This window comes from Ursus americanus, chromosome 1 (assembly GCF_024610735.1).
Source record: "Ursus americanus isolate L20-20 chromosome 1, mUrsAme1.1.p, whole genome shotgun sequence".
NCBI classification, from domain to species: Eukaryota; Metazoa; Chordata; class Mammalia; order Carnivora; family Ursidae; genus Ursus; species Ursus americanus.
The window spans coordinates 50,814,628-50,841,196 of record NC_142127.1 but is presented as its reverse complement, the minus strand read 5'-3'; the positions used below and the strand labels follow the sequence as shown (position 1 = coordinate 50,841,196).

At 41.1% G+C, this 26,569-nt stretch overlaps 1 protein-coding gene and 1 long non-coding RNA gene across 3 annotated transcripts in view; one reads left to right on the top strand and one right to left on the bottom strand.

The window, feature by feature from the left end:
* Window positions 1-26,569, bottom strand: part of MAP3K20 (mitogen-activated protein kinase kinase kinase 20) — a 170,028-nt gene that overhangs the window by 49,218 nt on the left and 94,241 nt on the right. For both annotated transcript variants that reach the window (XM_045779685.2, XM_045779680.2), the window contains exons 5-10: window positions 22,396-22,461; window positions 17,667-17,695; window positions 17,410-17,547; window positions 12,546-12,632; window positions 6,793-6,867; window positions 2,091-2,197 (exon numbers count right to left, since the gene is read on the bottom strand). In XM_045779685.2, the coding sequence (XP_045635641.2) occupies window positions 2,091-2,197; window positions 6,793-6,867; window positions 12,546-12,632; window positions 17,410-17,547; window positions 17,667-17,695; window positions 22,396-22,461 (502 nt within the window). The remainder of the gene's footprint in view (window positions 1-2,090; window positions 2,198-6,792; window positions 6,868-12,545; window positions 12,633-17,409; window positions 17,548-17,666; window positions 17,696-22,395; window positions 22,462-26,569) is intronic.
* LOC148110758 (uncharacterized) lies at window positions 17,543-26,194 on the top strand. The gene is made up of 2 exons (XR_015724164.1): window positions 17,543-18,506; window positions 24,500-26,194. It is a non-coding gene; the product is annotated as an uncharacterized LOC148110758 (long non-coding RNA).

Here is a 26,569-nt window from a genome sequence, read left to right as displayed (position 1 = left end):
AACTTCTGGACCCGCTGAGCTATTATATAGGGAAAAGGTTGTGTAGCAGTATGGCATTTGTCTCGGACGTTTATGATGGGTATTGCTTTTAGCCATATGGAGCTTTCACATTTTTATATAGAAAACTTACCAACTCCCTCCTTATATTCTGATATATAGTATCTGAGATACTGTATCTCAAGGGTATCAACAGTAATGTTAAAATCCCACTGATCTTTTGGAGAACAGATCAAACAGCATCTCAGGAAATCCTTTCTTCCCCTGTCAGACTAGATTAGATTTCGTGGTTGTACAGTCTCAGATGTCCAGTACGTCTCTGTCATCATACTTATCAAAATAGTCCTAAAAAGTTACTTGTATATTTATATGTAGTAGTTCAACATGAGACGCCGCAGTCCATGCTGGGGGTGCTCCGATCACCACAGCACAGTACACGAGCACCTTGCCCCCGCGGAGGCTCACGGACTATCCGAATGAGTGAATGTCAGAAGCACACTTGTTATAGTCAACAAATTAGCTTACGTATTTCTGTTCTCTTGTGTAATAGCGTAATGTCTTTTAATATTACTACCCCCGTGGTGTTTCCTTCCCCGAGTATTTATTGAGCCACTGCTGGGTTCAAGGCACATTCTAGATGCTGTAGGTACAGTAATGAACAAAAGAGATGATCTGACCCTTTTACACTTCAGCCGGTGAGAGATTAAACAACAAACTACAGAATTACATAGTCATTCCAATAGCAGTCGCGGCTATGAAGGAGATGCTGTCCGGACACATACAGTGGAACCTCATCATCCAGGGTCAGAAACACTTCCCTAAAGACATGTTATTTCAGTTGCTGTCTGAATGATGAACAGGAGCCAAGTTGGATGCGGGCGTCAGGGGTGGTATGCCACTGAAAGGGATGAATTTTATACAGAAGAAACTGCATTTGCAAGGCTCTGAACGAGGAAGAAATATGCATCTGTTGAGGGACCAGAAGCCAGAAATTAAGAGGCAGAACTACGCTCTTAAGGTAAGACTGCTGAAGTCAGCACAAAGGGTCTCATGAGTCTTGTGAAATGTTAGTCTTTGTACTAGAATAATCCCTTACATGGATTTAAAAGAGGAGTCATTTGATTAGATCTGCACTGACCTCTTACTGTAGGAAACAACATTATTACATGTTTTGTTAATTATTTAAGTCCAGACAAAACCTGTCATACCTACACTCAGACAGTATGTGTTTTGTTTCCCTAAATAAAAATTCATTTAACTCATTGGCCCTGGAGATTTCAAAAGAATAAAAATAAATATTATATTAATAACAGTTTACAATAATACTGTTATTGTAAAACACTATCAAACAGAAAGCCCAAGGAAATGTCTACTAACAGGAGTAAACAACTCCATCCTTTTCCAAGTGCGTGCAGTACTCCCTGGGCATCAGCAGGTGGCGCAAGGCGTCGCGTTACCGCCGTGGCTATGGGAGCCGAGAGAAGTTACTTCAGTCTCTGCTGAGTCAGGGAGGAATAATGTCTGCTCCCAAACATGCTATTTATATTCCTGCAGCACGTGACCTGGCTCGACTGTCTCGTCCCGGGCTTGCTTCTCCCACTCACGATACAATTCTCTCATTACTAAGTTTGGTTTACACTTGACAAAATTTAATAGGATTTAGAACATCAAAAGTTTTCTTTTAAAAGTGTTTTTATAGTCTCCCTATCCCCTCCGTCAACAGATACAGTACTCTGCAAATCCCTGGGCAAACAGTATTTTTATTTCTCACTGGACAGAGGCCAAGGCTTCTGTAGTACACGGACCCTGTAGTACAGAGAAATGTCTGGTAACTATCTTTTGCCTCAGAAGATGTGAGTTCAATATTCTTTCCAAATACTTAGACGTATAAGCGTAGAGGATTGCTTTTTTGTTTATGTATGAAAGGGAGGACTTATTAGATGTCCAAAATAATGTAACATAAAAAACAAAACTCTAAGTTATGCTTAGAAGCCAGGGCTGTCCTCAAGTTCACTAGTTCCCTTCTTCAGTGAAGCTGGTCATGGTCTTTTTAAAAAAGCCGGAGGCCATGACTCGGCGCAAGGCTTACTTACCTCCACTCTGCCTTGTTGTGCAGGAATGAGTTACACTGGTCGGGAAGGTTAGTGTCATTTGACATGGACTCCAGAATCGAAATGATTTGCTTAAAAGATGGCCGTTTCTGAGGAAGAGAAAATCATCACTTGTTGGGACTTAAGAAAGGAGGTCTCGAAGAGAAAATTCACAAGCACAACAATAAGCTCGATGCACAACAAAACTAAATGGCGTGCAATGTCCTGATCGAGTTACTTCACAACTGTCAGACCGCTCAGGTTGAAGGGGACCAAATTCCTTATGTTCAATAAATTGTAAGAACAGACTCAGATGTCATTTTTCTATCGTGGGGCCTACGGTTGGTATAATTACAGTTTTTCCTCCAGGTGAGGAAAGTACCAATTCTCTCTTGCGTATGATTAAGGACTCCTAAAAGGGAAAAAGGCAAGTCCTTTAAAAACCTATGGGATACAGCAGGTTTGTAAAAGCTAATGGTAGAATCGGGATGGTAAGTATACCGTTGTTCACTGTAAAATTCTTATAATAAAATGTTGGGGAAAACCCTAGTTAATCTATGAGAATAAAATTGTCTCAACCACTTGCTCAGAGAAAAATTCCCCAATTTTCAAGTATTTTAACTTCACTGTTCTCAGTGTTTATTCCACATCATAACTCGTTCTGGAGCTGGGAAACTCTAAGGTACTGTTTACTAGAAATTGAAAAAGCAGCGGTTAGGCACACTTCTTTAGCTAGCAGTAACTGTATTTGTCGGTTTCTTTAGACTCCAGCCAAGGGTGAGACAAAAGGTTAAAACAAAAATGGAAGGAAGATAATAAAAGGATGATGCACATTCTCTCTTCATCGCGCCTCATAATTATACCATTTCTGAGCAAATTACGGTTGCAGCAATTAAAACATGCATTTGAATTTAGGAGCACAAAACAAGAAGGAACAATGTTGAGGTGGCTTGCTCTCAGGACTTGAGTGCTTCCTACATTAAGAAGGACGATTTTTCCATTTCTCAGGAATATAAAACTGGGATATTGATTCTGAGTTCTGCCTTTACTGCACTTTTAAGGGAATGTGTGCCTGTGTGTGTGTGTAAGTAGAGGGCTTAAATAGCTAAATGTCACTGACCCCCTTTAGAGCCTTCTAATAACAGAATGCCTGAAGTAGAAAATTTGAAAAATATTTTGTCTTTTAACTTTAATTCCTCTTACTATGTGTCAGGGTGTGAAAGGAAAAATTTTTAACTGTGCACAGGAATTCATATAATAAATACAGGATTTTCATTTTGCATGGAAAACAACAGGAGAGGCTAACGAATTTTTAAGGAATATTTTTCCCTACATTTAATCATTCTTGAAGTAAAACTCTTCTGAAATTAGGTGACAAGTATCCCTAGAAAAACCTCAATTTTATAGGTAGAATATACTCTCAGATGGAAATTACCAAAGTGAACATTTTAAAAACAACAATGTGGAATTTTGTGGTTAATGATATTTTATGAATACTATGGTTACAGAACACAGCATTTGGTCCAGGCTTAGGTTTTCTTTTAGTATTATGCAGGTTTTGCTCACATTAAAAAAATTATAACTAGGACCATTTATTAAGCATCTATATACATTACCTGTTATCTTCATTTTATAGATAAGGAAAACCCATCTCAGAAAAGTATGGCTTGCCCAGTATCACACACGAAGCAAGTTTCTGAACCAGGGGCAAGGCTCTTAAAGCCTTCAATATGTTTTATCACATGAGGGTAAGATGTTACTTCCTACCAAACTCAGGGGATTCCCCCCCCCCCCATTTAGAAATGCCATTTTAGAACTGCAAACAATATCCTTTACTTCCTTCTACTCTTTGATAAAACACTTTGAGCACCTGGTATAAGCCATTGGCATGACTTGACATTTACCCAATACCAGCTTTCTCATGTATTCCCTTCCCCCTCCTCATCACAAAAGAACATTTTTCTATAGGTGAGCTGAATATTTTCATCTATGTCTTTAAAGCTAAGGGCTAGGGGAAAAAAAAGAAGGAAAAGTCCGTAGGCAATGACAGCTCGCTCTGTGTGCACAGGCCTGGCATCTGCTACTGGCTGAACTGCTACATTCTTAACAGCCAGGAGAACTAAAATGTGTCTTGGTCGGGCTACTTTAGTCACCACCCTGGGCCTCTGCTTAGTGTTTGTGAGGTGCTACAGGCAGCTCTGTTCCCTCAAAGAGACTGCAGTCCATGTAGGAAGAAGATCCAGCAATTGTAATTTAAGAAAATACAACTGCACAGGGTAAGAGGGTAAGGCAGGAGCCCGGACTGTGGCTTAGGAAAAGGAGGACTAAGTATGGGCTGGGGCACACAGAATAGCCAGAGAAGGAAGGCCAACAAAGTCCTCAGGGGAGGAAAGAAAAGAAGAGGGCATGGCCAGGGAAGGAAGGTGTGTAAGGGTCTGGAGGTCAGCCCCGGGAGCTGGAAGTATTGGCTGCAGTTTGGGGTGTATAATTAAATACAGGGGGGATATATTAATTATATCAGAATAAAATGCCTTGAATTTAGGCAATAAAAATCAATCTTAAACTTTCTTTTGACCTCACCTGGCCAGAACACAAGATTCTGCTCGTCCTAAAGCAGGGTGAGCTTGCTACGTGTTAAAGATGTGCCACGTTCATGGCGTCAACACCAGGCCTAATGTCCTTCCTGTGTTAGGTGTTTACACTGTCATTTAATTAATGCACCATAAACGTATATTCTTAGAATTTTAATTAATGAAGTACAGTTTCCGATTAAGAAATTCAAAACCTGCTTTGCATACTGAAATATAACTGCAATTATAGAGGATCTAGTTGCATTAATCTAATTCAATGCAAATAATTTCAGGTGAAATTTTCATTTAAGCAGCAGAAGAAATACTGCCAAAATGACTACATATGCCACAACGGACATAGAACTGGTAGAGTATGGAGAAGGTAGTACGATAGCATTTTAAAAATATAAATGTTCTAGAGCAGGCCTGCAAATATCTGAGTATATTTTCTGCCGGATTAGCTGCAAAGTGCAGGCATTTCTCTTAATGCTTCAAAACCGCATATTCTGCAAATCATACACTAAAATAATAGGACCTAAACAGAGGCAGGGCAGACCATGCCATACCTGTGCAACTCTGTCATGGACTGCTAATAAAAACAATACTAAGTAAAAACACAGAACTCAAAAATGTTAAATTCTTTAATAAAAAACAATACTAAGTAAATATCAGACTCTCCTTTAAAAAAAAAAAAGGGGCAAAGGTAGTTTGTTGAACAAGAGTGAAAGCAAAGATTAAGGCTGCTGGTTCTTGGGGCAAAGGTGAAATGTGCAAACCTGGGAGGCCCCACAACGAACTCCTCCAAGACAAAGCACAGGCCAGCCCAGCCAACGGGGAGCACATGGGGCCGAGGGGCCTCAGATCGGCGTCCCTGGCTGCTCTATCGGCCGCACTACCGTACGAGCTACTGTCCTCGGTGTTGAGCTGTTCGCACATGGTGGTGGAACCACATGCTAGGGAACCTGTGTGACTGGGCGTGGTGAGTACTCAAACTCACCGGCTGTTCATGCCTCTTCTCTGTACACACTCTTCCTGGGGGCCAGACTGGAACTGGCCTTAAATTAAGGAAGAAATTCCATTCTGAAGTCTTTGTTTTTAGATCTCTATTTAAAATTTCAGTTTGCAATATATCTATTTCCAGGAAAAAGTGGACAAATTTGAACTATAAAATTATAGTTCCTTTCTGGGGTCTGTCTCCTCTTTCAAGGGTTTAATCTGTGAGGGTCTTTTTTTACTTTCTTTTTATTATGAAAAATTTCAAACATACACACATGTAGAGAGAACAATGTAATAAGCCTCCATATACCTATCACTCGGCTTCAAAAATTATCATGGCCAATATTGTTTAATCTATTTCCTTTCATTTTATTTTGAAGCAAATCCAAGACTCGCCTATCATTTTGTCCATAAATATTTCCTTATGTATGTGAGAGTCTTTTAAAATGATCTTTGCAGGGAAAGGAAATGGGCCTTCATGCTAAAATGTGATAACCACATGAAAGTCTAAATTTTGGAATGTCTCCAACTCTATTGTGATAGCTTCAAGATATCATGAATCTGGACAAGGAGTACGCATCGGGTTTCTGTAGAAGGACTACTCCGGCCTGGTCTTTGGTTCAGACCGCTTGGGCTCATTCTCCAGTCTCACCGTGTACTCGCATGTGCCTTGAGCATTACTTAACTTCTGTGTGCCCTGACTCTTCATCTGTAAAATGGGTGGAATAACAGACTTACGTCATGGAGCTATTCTGAGGAATAAATGAGCTGATGTACATAAAGTGCTGGGACTAGTGCCTGGCATGTAATAAGCACTGTGCTGGCCATTTTTAGAACACGAAGGTGCGACAGTTCTTATTAAAGATTAAAAGCAATGGAATGCAATTCTTTCTGCTGAATCAAGAGTGCCAGAGGGCTGTAAGAAAGAGCCAGTAATGAATTTCTAAGGATCAAGATAAGCAGATAGCAGCAGAGAGCCTTAACAATCCATCTGGGGCCCCAGGAGTAGCAATCCAGCTTTGCTTTGTAATGACTTATTACCCCGAGTTTTAAAAACTCAAAGCCAAACAAGTGAAATTTCAGAATTCTGAACGACCAAAAAAAAAAAAAAAAAAAAAAAAACCAAAAAACTGACTTACCTTGGCATCAGCTTCCCAACACTGACGTAACAGCTCAGCGAAACTTCTGGGGCAGCTGCTTGGAATGGTTAATCTCTACCACAGAGAAAGGAAAGACAACACAAGGATTTACTCATGAAGGTAGGCAAACGCTCTGAAAGTTCATAAAAGAGTTACGTTAAGAGCACAAACAAGTCATTAAATTAAAAGCTTCCACTGATTGATAAGATGGCAGGTGAGAATTTATGTTTAGATTCATCATTTCTAATCTCTAAAGACACTTTTAATACTGTTCTTCTAAAAAAGGCATCCCGGTGGATGGAGACGTCGGGTTCTGCACAACAAATGCAATGAAACGTACACTCGAGTCTAGAAGAAACTACAGTAGGAGAAGGGCCAGGTGGAACGGAAGTAGGAACTCGAAACGCACAAATCTATCACTGTTCTTGCACTGGCGGCTATGAAATAGGCGAGCGGCCCAGGCAGCTAGGAAAGCAGTTCAGCTGTGGCAGCAGGCATCACACCTCTGCAAACGTCTCCAGCACAGACCGTCACAGAGCTCAACTGAAAGAAGACCGCCTCTTCTCACTGGCCAATACGATGCTCGGACATATGACTCATTATGGCTCCAGTGCAAGGGCTGGATACAACAAAGATGACACGTGCACATCACTCCCGTTCCAACAATTTACACGAGTGTTTCTCCAGAACTTGCCATGCCCCAGGAGGCTCTTTGGAGATCTATGGAGGCATTTTTGTTTTAAAGACTGGAGAGTTGCACCTGGAGCGGGTCAAGAATGCTGGACATCCTTCACTATGTTGTAAATCCCTAAGTACTCCCCTGCACCCGAGCAAACTTCAGATGCCCCCGTGCAATCAACAAGGTTTAATCATTTTCTGGCTCTGGACTCTCTTTGATTTATAATAAACAAAGTATATCCTGAGCAGATTTCAAATGCAATGAACGAAGAATGCAACTGCCAAATAAAATAAATCAAGGGCAGATTGATCTTTGCATTATTCATAACCTTACCAAGATTTTTGGAAAAAGTCACCTACGACAGCATTACTCATGCTGCCGGAATCATTGATACAATTCAACTCCATTCTGCATTTGTAGCTGTTGAAGCCTGCTTATCCATAGGTACAAGCTTCTAAAACTGTTCCATTTTCTCCTCTCCTGCGGTCATGCCTGCGCATTTATACACTGTAATAGATATTTATTTCTTCTTTATATTAATTAGAGCATTATGTTGACTTTAAAAATACAGTGTGTGTGGGTACGTTGTACTACATCTGAATTTCATTTCCAGGAAGTAGAGGGAGCGTGAACAGAGCTGTTAGCGAGAGAGGCCTGGGTGTGAGAGTTGAGAACCCCTGCAATAAGAAGTACCAAGAAGATGGATTCCGCAGTATTGGTTACCAAAGCAGTTTTGCAAATAAAAAACTGAAACTGAATTTAGTTGTATCTGGGGGAGACTATGGAGAAAACTAGAAGAGTTGGCCTGGCAAGAAGCAGATGATCTGTATTTAGAATTACAGATAACCTTAAAATCCAAATAAACCAAAATAAATAAAACCTGAAAGTTTTAAACAAAACAGCCCTTGCCAAGTTAAAGGCTATGCTAAACATTTTTTTTAACTGATGACATAGGATAGAGGAGATCTGGTAAGCTGTACTCATTTTACTGTAATGTGAACTGGAATCCTTTTGATGAAGATCAAAAGGAAAATCAGGTGTTTACTTTTTAAAAATATTTATATAAGACGGTTGGTTGGGAGTGGCAACTAAGAGAAACAAGGTGATTGTGATTATTCAGCTGAATGCACCCCACGGCAAAGTAACTTCTCATAAAAGGGAACACTTTCAATATAACTTTTTCACACTTTTCTAAGAACTGAAATGTGACCTGGATGAATACGGATGGATGTTAATCTTTTCTATCATCTTTTCTTACTGAAACACTTTTCAGCTACTGCATCTGAGACATGATGAAAGAAGACATCATTATTTTAAATTATCTCATATGGTCAAATATCAGTTAAATCTAGACTCAGACACTAATGTAAGGGTTTATTTGGGTGCAGTAAAAAGGACTTTAAAAGAAAATGCAAAGTATTTAAGCCCTGATTACAGAACCGTGGGCATTCCCAACGCATTAGAACATCCTGAGATAACCAGATACTAGCAACGGATTCGCCACACTACTTAAAACTTAAATATTTTAAAAGTTCCAAATTTAAAATGAAAATATTTCCCAACCACGAAATCAGGCATGGCAGTTTTTAAGGAGCATATGCTGCTTCTGCACCATTTTCTACGTAAGATGTAAAAAATGACTTTTTGTCAATTATTTTTTACTCTCTTTTTTCCAAAGTGTAGTCAACAATGGATTAAGGTTTTGAGGATTTCTGTTAATAGTTTGGGGTGCCTATTAAGAATAGTTTGGTTAAGTGACAGAAAATGCTCAGGTCCTGCTCTCAGGGCCCTGAGAGGAGCCTGGGCTCGCAGCGCCGCGGGGAGCCTGCTTAGGGTTCTCTCCCTCTCCCTCCCCGTACTCACGCAGGTGTGCCGTGCACGCTCCTCTGAAAGAAAAACACCGTTTTGCTGCTTAGAACAAAACATTTTATGAGACTCTAAGTACTTGTAAAGATAGAAATTATGCTGTCAGAATATTCTGAATGACCACTAAATGAGTTTTATAGAAATTATGAAGACACACGTCTATAAGAATTACAAAATTTGTTAGTAATACTCTACTAATTTCATGACTTCTGTAAGGGTTTAGTCTTTGCTTTAACGGTGCTTTATGTATCTAGTTTTAATAGGATTTAATGTTAGGAAAAATTATTGTTTGAAGGCCTTATTTCATTATTAAGCATTGAGAAGCAAACGCCTTCAGGTATTTTTAGAAAGTATGGATCTTCCTATGGAGCCAGTGAGCAATCTGAACGGTGAAACTGAATAAGGTCTAGAGTCTAGTTAAGAATAATGTGTCAGTGTCAACCTTCTGGTTTTGTTACTGGCCTTCACCTGTATCTCACCAGTGGGGGAAGCTGGATGAAGGATACACAGAATCCCTTCTAATATTTCTGCAACTTCCTGTGAGTCTCTAATTCTGTCAAAATATAAAGTTAAAAAGAAAAGGTAACTCTAATATTTGGAGATAGGTGCATTCTAGGGTGACTGGCTTACATTTAAAATGTCACCCTAAGTTTAAACATATCATTCTTTATTTAAATGAGGCCTGTTTAGAAAAAAAAAAAAAATCCAGCTTGCTCTTTTCAAGAACCCAAGGTACTCCGAAGTAAAAATAAATGAAATAACTAGAAGTTGAAAGGCTTTTGTAAATCATTTTTAAGTCAAAGTCTCAATTGTATTATGAAATGAAATAAACCTTTGGCCATTTTTTTTCAAGTTTTTATGTAAATTCCAGTTAACATGCAGTGTAATATTAGTTTCAGGTGTAGAATTTAGTGATTCATCACTTACGTACAACACCCAGTGCTCATCACAGCAAGCGCCTTCCCTAGTCCCCATCACCCATTCAGCCCATCCCCTGCCCACCTCCCCTCCAGCAGCCCCTTCAGTTTGTTCTGTATATGGAGACTTGGCAATCATTTTAATGTTATGTCAACAAAATTGGTTTGGGAACACGTGTCTACATTTGTGAGATGAAATGAGGACTCCTTTGAGAATGATGACAGTGGAAAGTACAGGTAAACTTAATTTCCATATTTTTGACAAATATAGTGCAGAGTGAGAGTAGACAGGTAAGTAGCCTGGTAATACCCAGTCTTCCTTAAGTTCAGGAGAAAGTTGAGAAAACTTGTTTCGCCATGTGGGGTTCCTTGAACTTGCTGTTCTGTGTCCAGAAGGGGAGGTACCTGGGTGGTCTCCATCGGTTATTAGCGGACTGTCTGCTCACACCACGGATAAAACAGTACCCTGTGCTCCAGGGAACCCCTGAGGGCAAGGGAGGGTGACAGCCTCCTCCTGTCCATGTTAAGGAGGTTCTCCAGGTTGGTTACGGGTGATTCCCGGCCCTGAAGCCAGCTATCCAAAGGCAGCTTCTAAATTCATCTTTCTTGTCCACTTGAACCATCCTTGATGGATACTCATGTTTTGAAAGTGCTTTAGATGCATACCTCTTCTGCCGTCCTTTAGACGAAATATTATTTTAAAATACTGTTTTGTTTCTTATACCTATTTGGAGGGTCCAGTTAGCTTTTAAAAAACTTTCTTCTGATTTTTCTTGGAACAACGTAGAGGGGAGAGGAGTTACATTGAGTGTTCTGCTCCAAAGTCAACATTAGGTCAATTTTCTTCACTCTCATTTGTAAACCCAGAACCAAACATCTAATCACCTCACTGGCAAAAGAAATAGAACAGAAACAAGCGGGTTCTCGTCTCACAAGAACATCAGTTATCCTGAGTACGAGGGTCTGATTTAATAGCACCCTGGGAATAACCAAGACATTTAATTAAAACAGGACAGCTCCTGTGAAACACTGAGCAAGACACATTCTTGAATATAACTCCTTTTGCTTTTTCCTAAATTGGCAGCTCTCTCCCATCAAGTTCAGCTATCATGAACATTTCCTCTGTTCTCAATCGCTCAGGAGGACAAATTAATCAGGTAGCTGGATTATGTGATCTAAACTATGGGAACTTGGCTTCTCTTCGTCAACAGCAGCTGTGTGGTTAATCTGGTCTGCTCCTGCACTCACATGGGCAGTCGATCAGTCTAATTCTTGCATGGCATTAAAAAGCACATATCTCCATGTATTCACCTTTTTGCAAATTATTTTATCCCTAGGTTGCACTCCTACCTTTTGGAGAGGGCACAGATAAGATCCAGATTTGTGAAATAAGGTGGTTTTGCATTGCAAACACCGGCGTGTGCTTCCATTACCGGATCTAAGTTCTCAGAGTACCTTCGCACTGGATGCTTCATCCGTATGCTGAGGATTTCCATGCCTGTGCATTTCAGTCACAATTTTAAACCTTTCAAAATGTAGTTGCTCTCTTTGATATGAATGTACCACGTTCTCTGATGTAGGCTCATAGGTCCAACTAACTGAAAGCCTCAATTTGTGGGAAGAAGAAAAGCGAGGCTGGGGACACAGCACAAACGGTGTTTACGCCACTGAAGTTCTTTTGAAATGGAAAGGCTCTGCATGAAGAAGGGAACAGTTATGCCACTGCCTCGCCAATTCCAGTGAGGAGCTCATCTTCAATGTAGCGTTCAACGTAGGTGGCAAAACTGTAATTTTTCCCTTTTTTGAAACTATTTTTTCTTCTTTTATTTTTGAAATTCTCATCTAAGCGACAGTTTCTTGTACTACAGTGACTCCTGCTGGGAGAGGTAAGTTGAAGTAGCTGAAGGTCTCTCACAGATAGATCAACTCCCGGCCAGTAAAAAAGATGGCCTAAACGCAGGAGATGGAGTTAAACTGTTCCCTACCTTGGACGCAATGGCTTCTTTCATCACTAAGAACAAACCCCCAGGTTTTACAATTGAGACGGAGAAACTAGTACAGTACTTGCACGATGTTTGATCTACAGCATCACGACGTGAAGCTGCAACAATTAGATGTAAAGGGTCCATTCATGAGGAATAACATCACTTTGACCCTTTGTGTTAGCTCCTACTGCTAATCTTTCCATAAGCGTGAACTTACTTTCAATTTGAAGAAGATGAAAAAGTCTTTTGCAAAACCCCAATACTGTTTTCTGATCTATGTACCTGAATGGAGAATCGTAGTCTTACCTCGTTTTTTTCCACTACAAGCCAAGCTACTTGTAATCCTTCCAAACCTTTAAAGGGGACCTCCCTTGTTAGCATCTCCCAGAGAACCTGGAACAAAAAGAAAATGGAATTTTTATTCTTGTACTTTATATTTTTGGTATATTACTGAAACTTTATCTAACATTTAACTGTAGCCAGTTACCAGACAAAACCAACCCCACCTGTAGAAACTTGGACAAAACATATATATTCACGCATAGGACTTCTTCCAAATATTACATACACACACACATTATATATACATGTATATATGTATATATATACATGCGTGTGCACACATACACACATTGTTCATTTTTATGAAGAAAAAAACTAGTTTGGAAATCAGAACATTTAGAGCCAGACTTATGAAACCAATGGGCCTACATAATTTATCTTGTAAGTTACTAGAATTCTCACAGATTCCCACAAATTAGGTTTTATATTTTGTTAATCAAATTCTTTCTACCTTCAATCACCAATAAATTTCTCTATAAGATAATAACTGGGAATTCAACCGTATTTTTAAAGGTTCAGTAATGGTCTGATAAAAAATACTGAGCTCTAAATCCAAATCACTAGCTAAACCATTCACCCCATAATGGTTAAGTACTTGCAGAACTGTAACATTTACATTTTGTGCTCTGGAGGAAGCTCTCTCAAAATGAGTTGGCCTAAGGGAGTCATTTTCTTCCACTGATAATATAATTTATCATATATTCTAAAATGTAATAAACACTTTATGTTTGTATATATAGGCTGGGTGTGTGTGTGTGTGTGTGTGTGTGTCTGTGTGTAATTCATGTGTGCCTCTCTCTGCAGTCCTCGAGATCAGCATGATCAATAAACCTGCACTGGAAAGAAAGCAAACTGATGCTAGGAATGCTGAAAACAGCCAATGATGTGGGTTTCATTTAAAATACTAAGTAATAGAGATTTTTACATTCAGGTAACTTCCTCTGTTTATACAAACAGGCATCAAAATCTAAGTCTACCAATATTTTGTGAAGTGCAAAAACAATTTTATCAATAATCATAACAACGACTATCACTTATTGAGTGATTATGTTCCAGATACTTTGTTAAACACTTTCCAGGTGTTCCCATGATTAGTATCAATCCCAGCGAATAGACAGGACCCTCATTTTATAGGTGAGGAAACTAAGGCTTCAGAAGTTAAATAAACGCGCCCACAGACACTCCGTTATCAAGGGGCAGAGCCAGAATACGGACCTGCTGCCTCACCCTAACGTCAAGCTCCCAACCCGACGGACTCTAGAGAAGGGAGGCTGCAGTGACAGAGAGAATGTGACGGGCCCTCTCTCAGGTGTAGAGCCGTGGCAGAGGTGAGAAGCAAACGAACTCAGCACTTTTGATTTAGATTGCTCTTGTTCTAAAAATGAAAACAAAAAACCCCATTTCTAAATAAGAATGTGGAGTGAGAGCATGTCCTCTGTGCAAGCAGGGCCTGCACACCTTTGACTCTAGCCGCTGTTTCCTCAGCCAGCGTTCAGTCCTGTTCGAATCAGAACATGCTAAATGAACTCTGGCTAATACGAAGATAATTAGCAGGAAAATCAGGGAAATTGGCAGATGCTGCTCAAGCGGGAGAAAAAAAATTCACTGAAGCCTCTTTGGGCTTTTAATCAAGTGTGTAAGGTACTTCTTTAGAAGAGCTACTGAATAATTCTATTTGAGTCCCAGAAGTGATTAGGAAAAGGTAAGGGGCATCCCAGAAGGGGATGATTCTAGCAAGCTCTGTAAGTAAAGGCAGCATGAGGGCCCGAACAGGTATGCAATCACCCCGAGACCGGCCTGCAGGGGGTGGGGTAGGGAGCAGAAGCCCCTCCATTCCTCACAGTCCCCACTCCCCTGGTGCTGAGGCTGGGGAGGGAGAGGGGAAGGCAGAGCAAGCAAATCCATGAATCTGGCCTTCCTGCGGAGAACAGGGACAGATCAAATGCTCCAGACCCCAAACTGTCCAGGCAGGTGCCTCCTGCCCCCCATTCTCTGGCCCCGGCCCGCACCCACAACCCACTGCACAGGCGCACATACGAAGGCTGAGTGGGTTTTACAAGGGAAAATGCAAAACCAAGAGCTTGGGAAGTGATGCACGAAAAGATTGATGTCATTCTTTGTTTCCAAATACTCAGTTGGAAAATACCCCAAATCTACTAAGGTCTGAGTTCTGCTTCTCCAAGAGTCCTACCCTGGAAAAGTAAGAGTTTCATTTTAGTCCGTGTGTGTCTCGGAAGAGCTCCTACAGCTGAGGGGGGTACGGATGCGGCTCTGGGGCCCAAGGGAAGTGTCGAGTGTAAGTCCAGCACCAGCACACGCCGACTCCCTGTTACCGATTCCCTGGGTGTAGGAACGTATCAAAAACACAGGTGGTGTGAGACAGGACAGCAGCTGTTTCTGCACTAAACACAATGACACTCGGCACAAAACAGTCCCTTGTGGGGGAAGTCATGTGGAGGTCTAAAAATATATTAAACTAGGCCTGAAAATATCGGTGATGGGGATGCAAGCCAAACATTGTGATCTTTCCCCTTAAAAATACTTTCCAACTCATTCTATCTTGAGACGTATTTACGTTTAAACTGCGCTCACAAGGAAAAATTTCTATTTTCAGTTTGCAGAGAAACTTGGACAAGGCTGTGTACTTTTCCTGTCCTTTCTTTTACAAACAATGGCAAGCCATTACCTGAGCCCGGCTTGTTCTGGAACAGGGCTCGCACACAAGCACTCAGGGATGCTCACTCTTAAGCTACTCTATTTCCAAATCGTGGTTCTGGCTCAGAAGTTTCTGGGAAGGTAATCCTTTCTGCATCGTCATTACGACAGCTTTGTTTTTAAAGGGTGGCTAGGCCTTGTGTTCTCAGAGGCTTATTCTTTCAATGATTTTTGCTTTCCTTAAGTCTTTTCTTTTTTGTGGGTAACATACTAAACACTCCTCCGGTCCCGTCCTTTAAGAGAGATCATCATAAGGGGGTAGCCCCTTCTCCTTTGTTGTAGAACGGAGAGAAACAACTGCCTGCCTAGCAAAGTTTATCGGCTTGGAAGCAAGGATCACAAGATCCCCTTCTGGCATGTGCGGCACATTTATTTTAAGGCCGTCCAAGGCTGGTAAGTCTTGCCACGTGTTAAGAAGCAACACAGATGTTTATCAAGCTGTGCGGGCGAGGGACTTAGATAATACTAGGGGCTAAATGCTTACAGCAAGGCTGAAAAAATAGAAAAATGAAAAGCAATAATATATTAGGTTTTTTTTTTTCCCTAGGTGGGTTTCCAAAAAGGACAACTCTTTCTTAGGGTCTTATTCGTCTGTACGGGACTGCTATTGTGTGTGTGGAGGCACAATGAACAGAATAGACACTTCACGAACTACGGGATGTTTTATGCCCAAAGATCCTTTACTGACAAATGGTCGCTACTTACCTGTTTTTGAAAGGACATCAGAAATTCTAAATAACCCCAGTGCTTTCCTAGCTAGGGATCATTTTCGGTCTGTGGACCACAGAGTTCTAAAACTAACATGCCCCGACCTTAACAACCACTCTCTCCTGCTCTTTGATCACCTTTGACCATGCAATGGCCATTTTTTAAAAATTTGTGATTGTTTAAACAAAAAGCTCTGGAAAGCATGCCTTGTACTTTCTTTCACTAAATGGTGTTTGTCTAGAACAGAATGGGAAGGTGCTGGAAGTCTCGAAGCCAGTGGTAAACCCTGAGAGGCTAACGGCCTCTAGGGATTCAGGAGTGCATCTGACAATGCAGGTCCCCTCTTGGGCCATAAGTGGTCACCTTCCGTAGAAACCACAAAAGTCCCGGAAGAGGAGGCTCAGTTTGGGCCAAAATCAGTCTGCCGCTTTACCCGTGATTATGAAAATGTCCTTTTAAGAGTAATAATATGAATATAGAGGCAGTATGATTGGGAGATAAGACCCGAAGAGGAGTGCCAAATACTATTTTGGACTTTTTAAAAGATACACCGTATTTTTAAGGATAAAAAACTTATCCTCAAAAAAGGGGCAACAAATGAATTCTTTCCACCACCAAAGAACCACCCTGTCCCCTCCCACCCTACTGCTCCCCTATTCTACTTACTTCCTTCCCTCTCCTTATTCCTCAAGAATGACCCACCTCAAAACCCCTCCCCCAGAAGCTTCTGCTCCTTAAGGGAGTCTTCCCTGTGGTCTCCATTCCCTGAGCCTCCCCCACCCCCACCCCCACATTATCCTCTCCCTCTCCGTGCTGCTGTGCTCTGATTTCTACATGACACCTTAGAGTCACGCCTCACAGCCACCCCACTTTGTAAGACTTGCAGCAGGCTTGGGCAAGCCCAGAAAAGCTAAGCACGTTTCCTTCTGTACTCTCCAGAAACTCACCAATCATTCTAATAGTTGATATTCAAAAACCTCCTGCAATTCACTCACGTGGCAGCCCTACTGGGGTGTTTTGAGCAACTTATTACAGCGAAAGCCTGTTCCAGACGAGCCACGTTTCCACTGACTTACGCGGGTATTCCGCAGTCCTGTGTCCGGCCCAGGAAAGCACTCTCCTCAGGAGGGCGGCAGGCCCGACATTATTTTAGGTTCCATCTTTGCTCTTTGGAAGTAGCATTAGTTTCTTCTCAACAGAGGACAAAATAACTCGGATGCATAAAACGATCAAAGTAAGCACTCTCGCAATTAGGAAGTGTTCTCTCTGTGGCCGCTGCTCTTAGGCATTCCACCGGAAACAGCACTGTTGTCTTAAAACTGTGTTAAACTGCTGTATCCCACCTCCGGAGGTGTTTGCTTTTTCAGATTTCCTTGAGCAACAAAAAAATGAGAAATGAACTCACCACACCATAGGAATATGTGTCACAAGTTTCAGACACAGGGAGACTCTGGATAACTTCTGGGGCCATCCATGGGAAAGTTCCAACCAAGGACATGTGTGTCGTATGGTTATGGAACCGAGAGGCGCCAAAGTCGCATATCTGAGAAAAGAGAAACAAGTATCAACCTTCTACTACTGATTAACAAAAGAATTATCCACCACGAAAACTTACATCTGAAGTTAAATACTTCTGAAAAATATTAAAAGAAGCAGTCCTACCTTCAATACCCCATCAGCAGCTATAACAACTAAAAAAACAAGAAAAAGAAAAATTAATGACAATCATCTAATTTATCTGAATCATCTTATATTGAAAAAAACCTGTAAACTTCTATTTCTATCTTCCATAGGGCATATGAAAGGTAAAACTGAAGTATTTACTGCATTGAAGACTTTGGAAAAACGAGCTGACATTAAAAGAAGAACAAAAAACTAATTCCATGAGGTGCTGACTAAAAGGCTTTCAAAACATTGGTTTAAATCAAATGTAGTACTGTCCAGTAAACACGGCATACGTTAGTAGTAGTAAAGAGAACCAATTTTTTTTTTTAAGATGTTATTGATCTATTTGAGAGAGAGAGAGAAAAAGAGAGCACGAGTATGGGGAGAGGGGCAAGGGAGAGGGAGAAGCAGACTCTCCACTGAGCTGGGAGCCCCACTCGGGGCTCGATCCCAGGACCCTGGGATCATGACCTGAGCTAAAGGCAGATGCTTAACCGACTGAGCCACCCAGGCAGCCCAAGAATGAAATTTTTTAGTTGGGTTCTGCCACTAGACTGCCAGCATGATACTGAGGAGGTCACTAGCATTATTACTTCATGGTATGTATTTTCTTTTTAAGATTTTTATTTATTTATTTATTTATTTATTTATTTATTTATTTATTTATTTATTTGACAGAGACAGCCAGCGAGAGAGGGAACACAAGCAGGGGGAATGGGAGAGGAAGAAGCAGACTCCCAGCGGAGGAGCCTGATGTGGGGCTCGATCCAGAACGCTGGGATCACGCCCTGAGCTGAAAGCAGACGCTTAACAACTGCGCCATCCAGGCGCCCCATGGTATGTATTTTTAACTCCCAATTGAAGAGTAATTTTCTTGTAGGCAGGGACAACCTTCATTCACTTATTCATACATTCACTCACTTAAATATTTGCCAAGCACCTGTTATGGGCGAGGCCATGTACTATGTTCTGGAAGAGGAGGGTGAGCAAGACTGGCTTGTCTCAATCCTGTGGAGTTCAGTCTCATGGGAGAGACACTGAAACCAATGTCTATAATCAAGTGGGAGAACACCTGAAGCTAATATAATACTGTATGTTAATTATGCTGGAATTAGCATTTTAAAAATTAAAAAGGGGCGCCTGGGTGGCACCGTGGTTAAGCGTCTGCCTTCGGCTCAGGGCGTGATCCCAGCATTATGGGATCGAGCCCCACATCGGGCTCCTCCGCTATAGCCTGCTTCTTCCTCTCCCACTCCCCCTGCTTGTGTTCCCTCTCTCACTGGCTGTCTCTGTCTCTGTCGAATAAATAAATAAAAATCTTTAAAAAAAAAATTTAAAAAAAATTTTTTTAAATATATATAACTAAGTGGGATAAATTCTATGATGAGAGACACAGAGATTGCCTTGGAACCAAAGAGCAGGCAGGGGTATTTAAGTCTAAGGAAGTCAGAAGGAGTTTTCTGGAAGAAACGGTGCTCACACTAAGACCTGAAGAACAAGCTGGACTAACTAGGCAGAGGAGCTGTGGGAGGAAAGCATTTTTTAGGCAGAAAAGAGAGCCCTGCAGAAGGTCAGGAGCAGAGGGAAACGCAGGCAATTTTGGAAGGCAGGGGGGCCTGGTCTGGAAGGGCCTTTGTGAGAAACGGAAATCCAATGGACGATTTTAAGCAGAGAAATGAAATGGTGAAATGTGCAGAAGGGAGAGCATATGAGAGAAGAACGGAACTGGAGTCAAGGAGATCACTGTGCACCCAAGTGGCTGTAGTCCAAAAGGACATAAGATGCCCATACGAAGGCTGTGGCACGGAACAGGAGAGAAGTGCACCGAGTCAAGAAACATTTAGGATGCCAAATCGGGGGCACCTGGGTGGCTCCCTTGGTTGAGCGCTGGATTCTTGGTTTTGGCTCAGGTCATGATCTCATGGGTTGTGGGATCAAGCCCTGCATTGGGCTCCACACTCAGTGGGGGGTCTGCTTCCCCTCTCCTTCTGCCCCTCCCCCTGCTCACACACTGTCTCTAAAATAGATTTTTTTAAAAAACTGGGGTGGGGGAGAGGGCCTGGGTGGCTCAAGTCGGTTAAGCGGCTGCCTTGGTTCAGGTCATGATCTCAGTCAGGGTCCTGAGATCAAGCCCCACACTGAGCTCCCTGCTCAATGGGGAGTCTGCTTCTCCCTCTCCCTGCTGCTCCCCCTGCTTGTTCTCTCTCGCTCATGCTCTCTCAAATAAATGAATAAAAACCTTAAAAAAAAAGAAAGAAAGAAACTTTTAGGAGGCCAAATCAACTAGGCTTGAGTAATGGTGGGGGAGGACTCAAGGATGAAGTCAAAGAGGCAATGCAGCATAATGCTTAGAACAAGAGCTCTGCAGTCAAACTGTTCCTTTTTATCTCGTTTCTGGCTTAGGCATTTGGTATTGCCATTCATGGAGAAAAGGAATACAGAAATAACTTCGTGGGGGCCAGAGAGGAAATGAAAAGATCAATGGAGACATGGTATATCTTAGGGTCCTACAAATATCTATGTGGCCTCTCCCAATAAGCAGACAGACACGTGGTTCTGAAGCGGAGGTCTGTCTGGGAGTGCTAATACGCAGATGGGGCTTTTCTGGGAGTGGGTGAATAAGAGCAGAAGAGGCGAGGAGGCCCAAGGTAGACCTTGAAGAACTGTTCTAGCATTTCTTTCCTTTTTTTTTTTTAATTAAATGTTTTATTCATTTATTTCCGAGAGAGAGTGAGTGAGCAAGCGAACGAGCATGGGGAGGGGCAGAGGGAGAGAGAGAATCTCAAGCAGATTCTGCACTGAGCGGGGAGCCCAACGCAGGGCTCCATCTCACGACCTTGAGATCATGACCTCAGCCAAAATTAAGAGTTGGAAGCAACCGACTGTGCCACCCACATGCCCCTGGCATTTCTGTTGTAAGCCACCCAGCACCCTGAACACAGTAGCTGACCAATTCTACTAAGCGGTTACTAATGACCTTGATAAGTGGGGAGAATAGTCTCTCTGCAAGAAACAGCCTAAGGGTAAATGGGACGCTATATATAAACTATCAGTTTGTTCAAATAAAAATAGAAATATCATTAATACCATATTCAGTTACTTTTTAAAATACCTCTACTTCTTTTTTCTCATAAGATTAACAAGTCCTTCATTTAAAAAAAATCTAACATAAAAACATAAAATTTAGAAAATAAAAGAGTCTTGTTATCCCGTTTCAGGAAAAAAAATTGCTAAAAGTTAGGTCAATATTTTTTCTTAACGTGTATGTGTATTCCCATCAAGTAACTGCACAAATTGTAATTTGTAAAAATCCGGGCAGTCTCCGTCGTTATTCAGTTTTCATAATGAGAGCATGGGTAAATCTGTAACTTAATCATTCTTATCCTGTGAGAGAGTCAGGATATACTGATAACACAGCTTTAAAAAAGAGAAGTCAAGTAACTTGCGTAGATTGAAATTCTAAGCACGAACTAAAAATCTATAGTCATAAGACTCTGATTGATACTTCCTACTAGATTCTAGATTATTTCCTAACAACTTCCTGTTAGCCAACTCATCTCAAAAGTGTTTAGCTCCAGGAAGTTCATGTCTATGAGGAGCCAAAGGATAAGTGACGGCCTAGACAAAGGAGAGAGCAGCCGGCTGCGGTTGCCTGCAGGGTCGAGCTGGTGGTCCAACCCCGATGACTGAGGAGTGGCAGCTGCTAAGAACTTCCCTCTCTCCTCCTCACAGACCTCACAGTCCCGGGAGCCAGCAAGGACAGCTGGACCCCCTGCTTCTCTTCCTCCACCTACCATGACTACCCATTGCAAGGATCACACTCAGCATACACCCATTTTAACTGCAGTGATTTAAAGATTTTTTAAAAAAATAAGTAATTCTCCTCCTCCTTAGAATTACTTAGAAAGCATGTAAATAAGTAAAGCATGTAAATGAATGGACAGCAAGTTGTGTTTTTTTTTTTTAAAGTAGCAAGCTCTAACATTTACTTCATCTGGTATGGACCAGTTAAATAATCCCACTCACCACCTTTGTCCATTAACTTCCAAGTGCCATAATAGAAGAAGCCTTCTGTTACCTTCCTACTGAAAAGTAATCATGTCTAATCCTGCGAGACATTTTAAGATGCTCACGTTCTAAATTAGAAAATATGGGATCATAAATAAACTTTAGAGAGTACAGAAGAAAAGAAAGAAGAAAAAGAAAGCCTTTGCTTTCCAAACTCTGAAATGTGTTGATCATTTTTGGGCACTCCTCCAGGTAAAATGACGGACGTCAAAAGTTTACACCAAATAATTCAGAAGTAAAAAGAACAAAACTCAAAACTGCTGGTACAGAGAACCATCTAAAAATAGGATACTAGAAGTATACGACCACATGCTTTGATCTAGCAATACCTCTTTTAGAAAGTGATTCTAGAGAAATAATTAAGGGTGTGTTAAAAATTTTTGCTGAGAAGTATCAAGCTCAACATTTTTTATCATAGAAAAAAACGTAAACAACCCAGGTGTCCACACTCTGTGCTGATACAATGGACTACTGTGCAGCTTCTTGAAATAATGTAAAGAATTCTGATATTTATCAACACTGGAAAGATTTTCATGGTATCAGTGATGAGTCAAAACATCAGGGTACAAAACAAATGAAAACCAAGAGCCTATTTCTAAAACAAGGTATATATATTTCATAATAAAATAGGTAAAATAAAAACGTAGGACTACATTACCATTTCTTGACTTGAGATCTCTGTGAATCACCTTGACAGGAGCCTCCATATGTAAATAGTGCATTCCTTTTCATACAAGAAGGAAGAAAGGCTTTTAATATCATTCTCCAACATTGCATTAGCATTAACTTTCTATTTTAAAACATCAGTATTACCTTTCAGATTTTTGCAAAGGATTCAATAGCAGAAACTAAATTCTTGTGTTCTGTTCTTATACAATTGATAAAATAGAGACAGGATATGTCTACCTTAGAAAATTAATATGCTAAGGAAAATTCAAGTGCTTTAATCGCTTAGAAGTTGGAATTTGATTGTGGGTAAAGCTATTACAATACCTAATAAGGACACCTTAATTTTCTGGAGTCTGCACAAAAATAGCACAGTTACAACTGGAAGAAGTGCTCCAGTGACTAAGGTATTCCACCACCAGTTGCCTTCTAGATCAGCCCAAGCTCAGACCAAGGTTTTCAGCTTCCACTGGGATGTCTGCAGCCGCCCAGCTGCAGCCTGCTTGATTTTCTCAGTACTCATTCCAGTAAGACCCTGGAAGTGGTGGTGGTAGGGGTGGGGGATGGGCGGGGAAAACTGGCTGGATTCATAAAGTTGTGGTTGGTAAAGGATTTTATGATCCTCAGAAAAATTTACAGTAGTTACAAAATATTCTCTTTATGAGGATGAGTCTTTGGGATAATCTATATTTAAATGCACTCAAAAATTTTCTCCAACATGTTTAGAATGTATATCAAGTTACTTCAGTAAACTGAATATATATTTTTATTATTCTGAATACAATATTATACTTTTACACTTTAAAAGACACATATTTCACAGTGATCTTAGTAGTATTTGACTCTTTTTCTGTATTTATGTATTGTATACCCCCTTAGAATAAAGAAAAACAGCATTTTCTATTGAAATATATTTCCTTTCCCTTGAACTTCTCAAGTTGTCTTTTCTAAATAACGGAAGAAACAGCCTCCCCACCGCCTCAACCAGACAAGCTCCTTTTGTTAATGAACCATCCATTACATGTAATAAGTAGGCTCTGGTGTTTTGTTTTGTTGAGTATATAGAAAAGTTCAATTTTATAAAGGCTAATTTTAAAAAATAATCTATTATTTTTCTACTATTCTGATTCTTAGATATTGAAGGTCCTGTAAGAACAAAGAAAATTTAAAAATTTAAACTCCTGTGATACAAAGATATGACTGGAAAGAATCAAGTTCACAAAAGTATCAGTAATTTAAGTGATACTACTTAAATTACTAAATTTAATTTACGTAAACAAGATACAGCTAGAATACAGGAGAGCATTCTTCTAACACAAAGTTCCACCTACTACACACTGAAAATTCAATAGCGACAACCTGGATAACTTTTAATAATTTCTAGGACTGAATTTCATAATTACCTTTTTCTTGCTTTAAGAACCAAATTCAGGTAGAATCTGTTTAATTACATTAGAGGCCGGGCTAGATAGTGTCTACGCTGGCTGACAAGCAAAGATTTCCAAAAACAACACTCAGGTACTAAAGCTTTAAATAGAGGCATTTGCTTCCTTACAGCAGATATTATGAGAAAAAAAATACCGTAAGTTACTTGTGTATAATGTACAGGATGCATTCATATTCAGTGTGCATAAACACAGTGGTAATCACAATCGTAGAAAAGTCTATTTAATTTGTTTTTATAGAGTCGTCCATAATTCTGCCTTATTTTTATTGCAATGAACAATGAAGAAGGCTTAAAAAAAAGAAACAACCCATCATCAGTTTAAAGACTCAGGGTTCCTAAAAAAGACGTGCCTGGTGTCATTCGGGGGAGATGTGGAGTCGGTGAGGGCCTTTCTGAGGCTGGATCCCGGTTCACCTGCTGGAAGTGTTCCGCTTACACCCGGGGAGGGACCCGCCGCACTGAGAGGTACTTGCCGGCCCGCCCTCCACTTCCCTTCCTACCCAGAAAGGCCAAGGGCTTGTGTGGCTTTGAGGAGGGACTCTCTCAGCAGTGACGTTAAGCAATGCCTACTTCAAAACGCACGCATGAATCAACTCTTATTTGAAATGAATTATTCATTCTTTGATTTCTCGACATCTCGTTGCTGCAGGGTCTTCCATCACGGGCAAACTGAAAGGTGCACGGCTGACTGTGACACAGAATCAACAGAAATCAAGGCTTCCTACTTGGTCTCCGAGTCTGTGCACAGCTCTGCGGAGAAAGCAGGAGTCATTCTGAAAGCACCGATTTCCTCCTCCTTTTAGGCCATTTTAAATATTAAGAGTTACTTGTGACTAGAAGTAAGTCTCTTCTCTGCCTCACTCTTCTCACCTGAGGCCAAACACATTAGAACCCGCCTCTCCGGGCAGCTCACCAGCCCCAAGAAGGTGAATTTATTACGCTGCGGTGTGGCTCGCGGTCCCCTGTCCGCTCTCATTCCCTGCACCCCGTTCGTCCTCGAGGTCCAGTCTGCTACCTCATTAGCCCTGTTCGTTCTCTGCTTTGCCCATCTGAAACACACTGCCAGCGGCCCTGAGAAACCCCAGGAATAACCGAGCTGATCTGCAGCCAAGGGACTTGCCCCTCGGATGGGGACTGTGGTGGGGAAGGGCCGGGAGGGACAAGGCTTACAGGCCCAGGCCGAGGGCCAAGGAAGCTTCCGGAGCATGTGCACAGCAGGAAGCAGAGCGACTGATGTCAGCTGATTTGTTTGCTATCTCTCTCTCCTAAGTGCCATTAAGTAATAACACGGGTGTAATTGGCTAAGCACCCTAAACGCAGATGTCTGTAAGGTGAAGCGCGCTCGGGCAAAGACTGCTCGGATATACATTTACATTCATGCAAGTGTATTTCCACGATGCTGCCGGCGGCTCCCAGCGGTCACGCGTCCCCCGGCTTACAAACAGGTGGTTCCTGGGTACTACTGACACATACAGACGTGACCCTGATGTTACACAAAAATGACGAAGAATGTGAAAATTTAAGGCTGATTTGAAATGCGTGGTGCATGAATACACAATTAAGTTAATTAACACAGCCCAAGCCTTAAGTACGCCATCCTGAACCCAGAGCGCGTTATTCTTACATGGTAACGAAGCACCGTTCAGCAGCAGCATTTTGCATGAAATTAAAAAAAAATTTTTTTTTCACTTTCCCCATTTGAAGAATTTGGCAGGTGTTCATGAAACTTAAAACTGACAAGAAAATTCCCCAAAGGAAAGACTATTACTTTTGGGAATCACCGTATGACTTCCCAGTGAAAGCCGAGTATGAGTTGCTCTCCTTACCGAGTGCTAAGTATCCTTTCACTTGCTTTGTAAAGAGATGGTTGTAGAGACTGGGGGAGCAAAATGCAAGGAGTGAACTGCCCTGGTAAAATGTGGACACACTTGCTTTCGAGGGGTTGCTAGAATACAAATGTAACTATCAGTGTTCGGTATTTAGATTAAGTTGTTTCTAAAGCAACTTTGACAGTTATAAATAAAACTCAGAAACCTTCAGTTAGGAAAATGGAAAAAAAAGAGATAAAAATAAATGGAATCTAAATTGCTTTAGAAAGCATTAGTCTATGCCGGAATTTATGAGGGAAAGAGAACTGGGCACCTTGTTGAGGGGTTTTGTGTATTAAAAATATTTCATTTCCAGGGTGATTTCCAAGTTTACATTAGGTAGAAAATAAAATCCGAATTGCTTTCACATGGCAGGGCAAATAAAACTTTTTTTTGAAAGTGGTTACGATTTTTAGCATATTATTATGTACACAAAATGAGCAGAACTAATCCTACAATAAATCACGTTTTTTGGATACAGAGTCTAAGAGGAGACTTGTGGCACAACGGAACTGTGAGCTTTCCTTTTAATGTGTCAAGCAGGCTGGTCAATAACAATGTCACAAAATGTGGCAAAAATGGCTGCCCTGGAGTCACTAATTTTGTTGGAACTTGGTTTCAGGGAAAGAAATAAGGTGAAGAGAGAAAAGGAATGCAGGAGTGGAAAGCAGTGACTTAAAATAGCTATACCAAAAAAAGGGGGGGGCAGAGAGAGAGAGAATGAGAGAGAGACGCAAACCAAAAATCAGACCCTTAACTATGGAGAACAGATAGTTACGGGAAGGGAGGTGGGCGGGGGGATGGGTGAAACAGGTGAAGAGGGTTAGGGAGTGCACTTGTGATGAGAATAT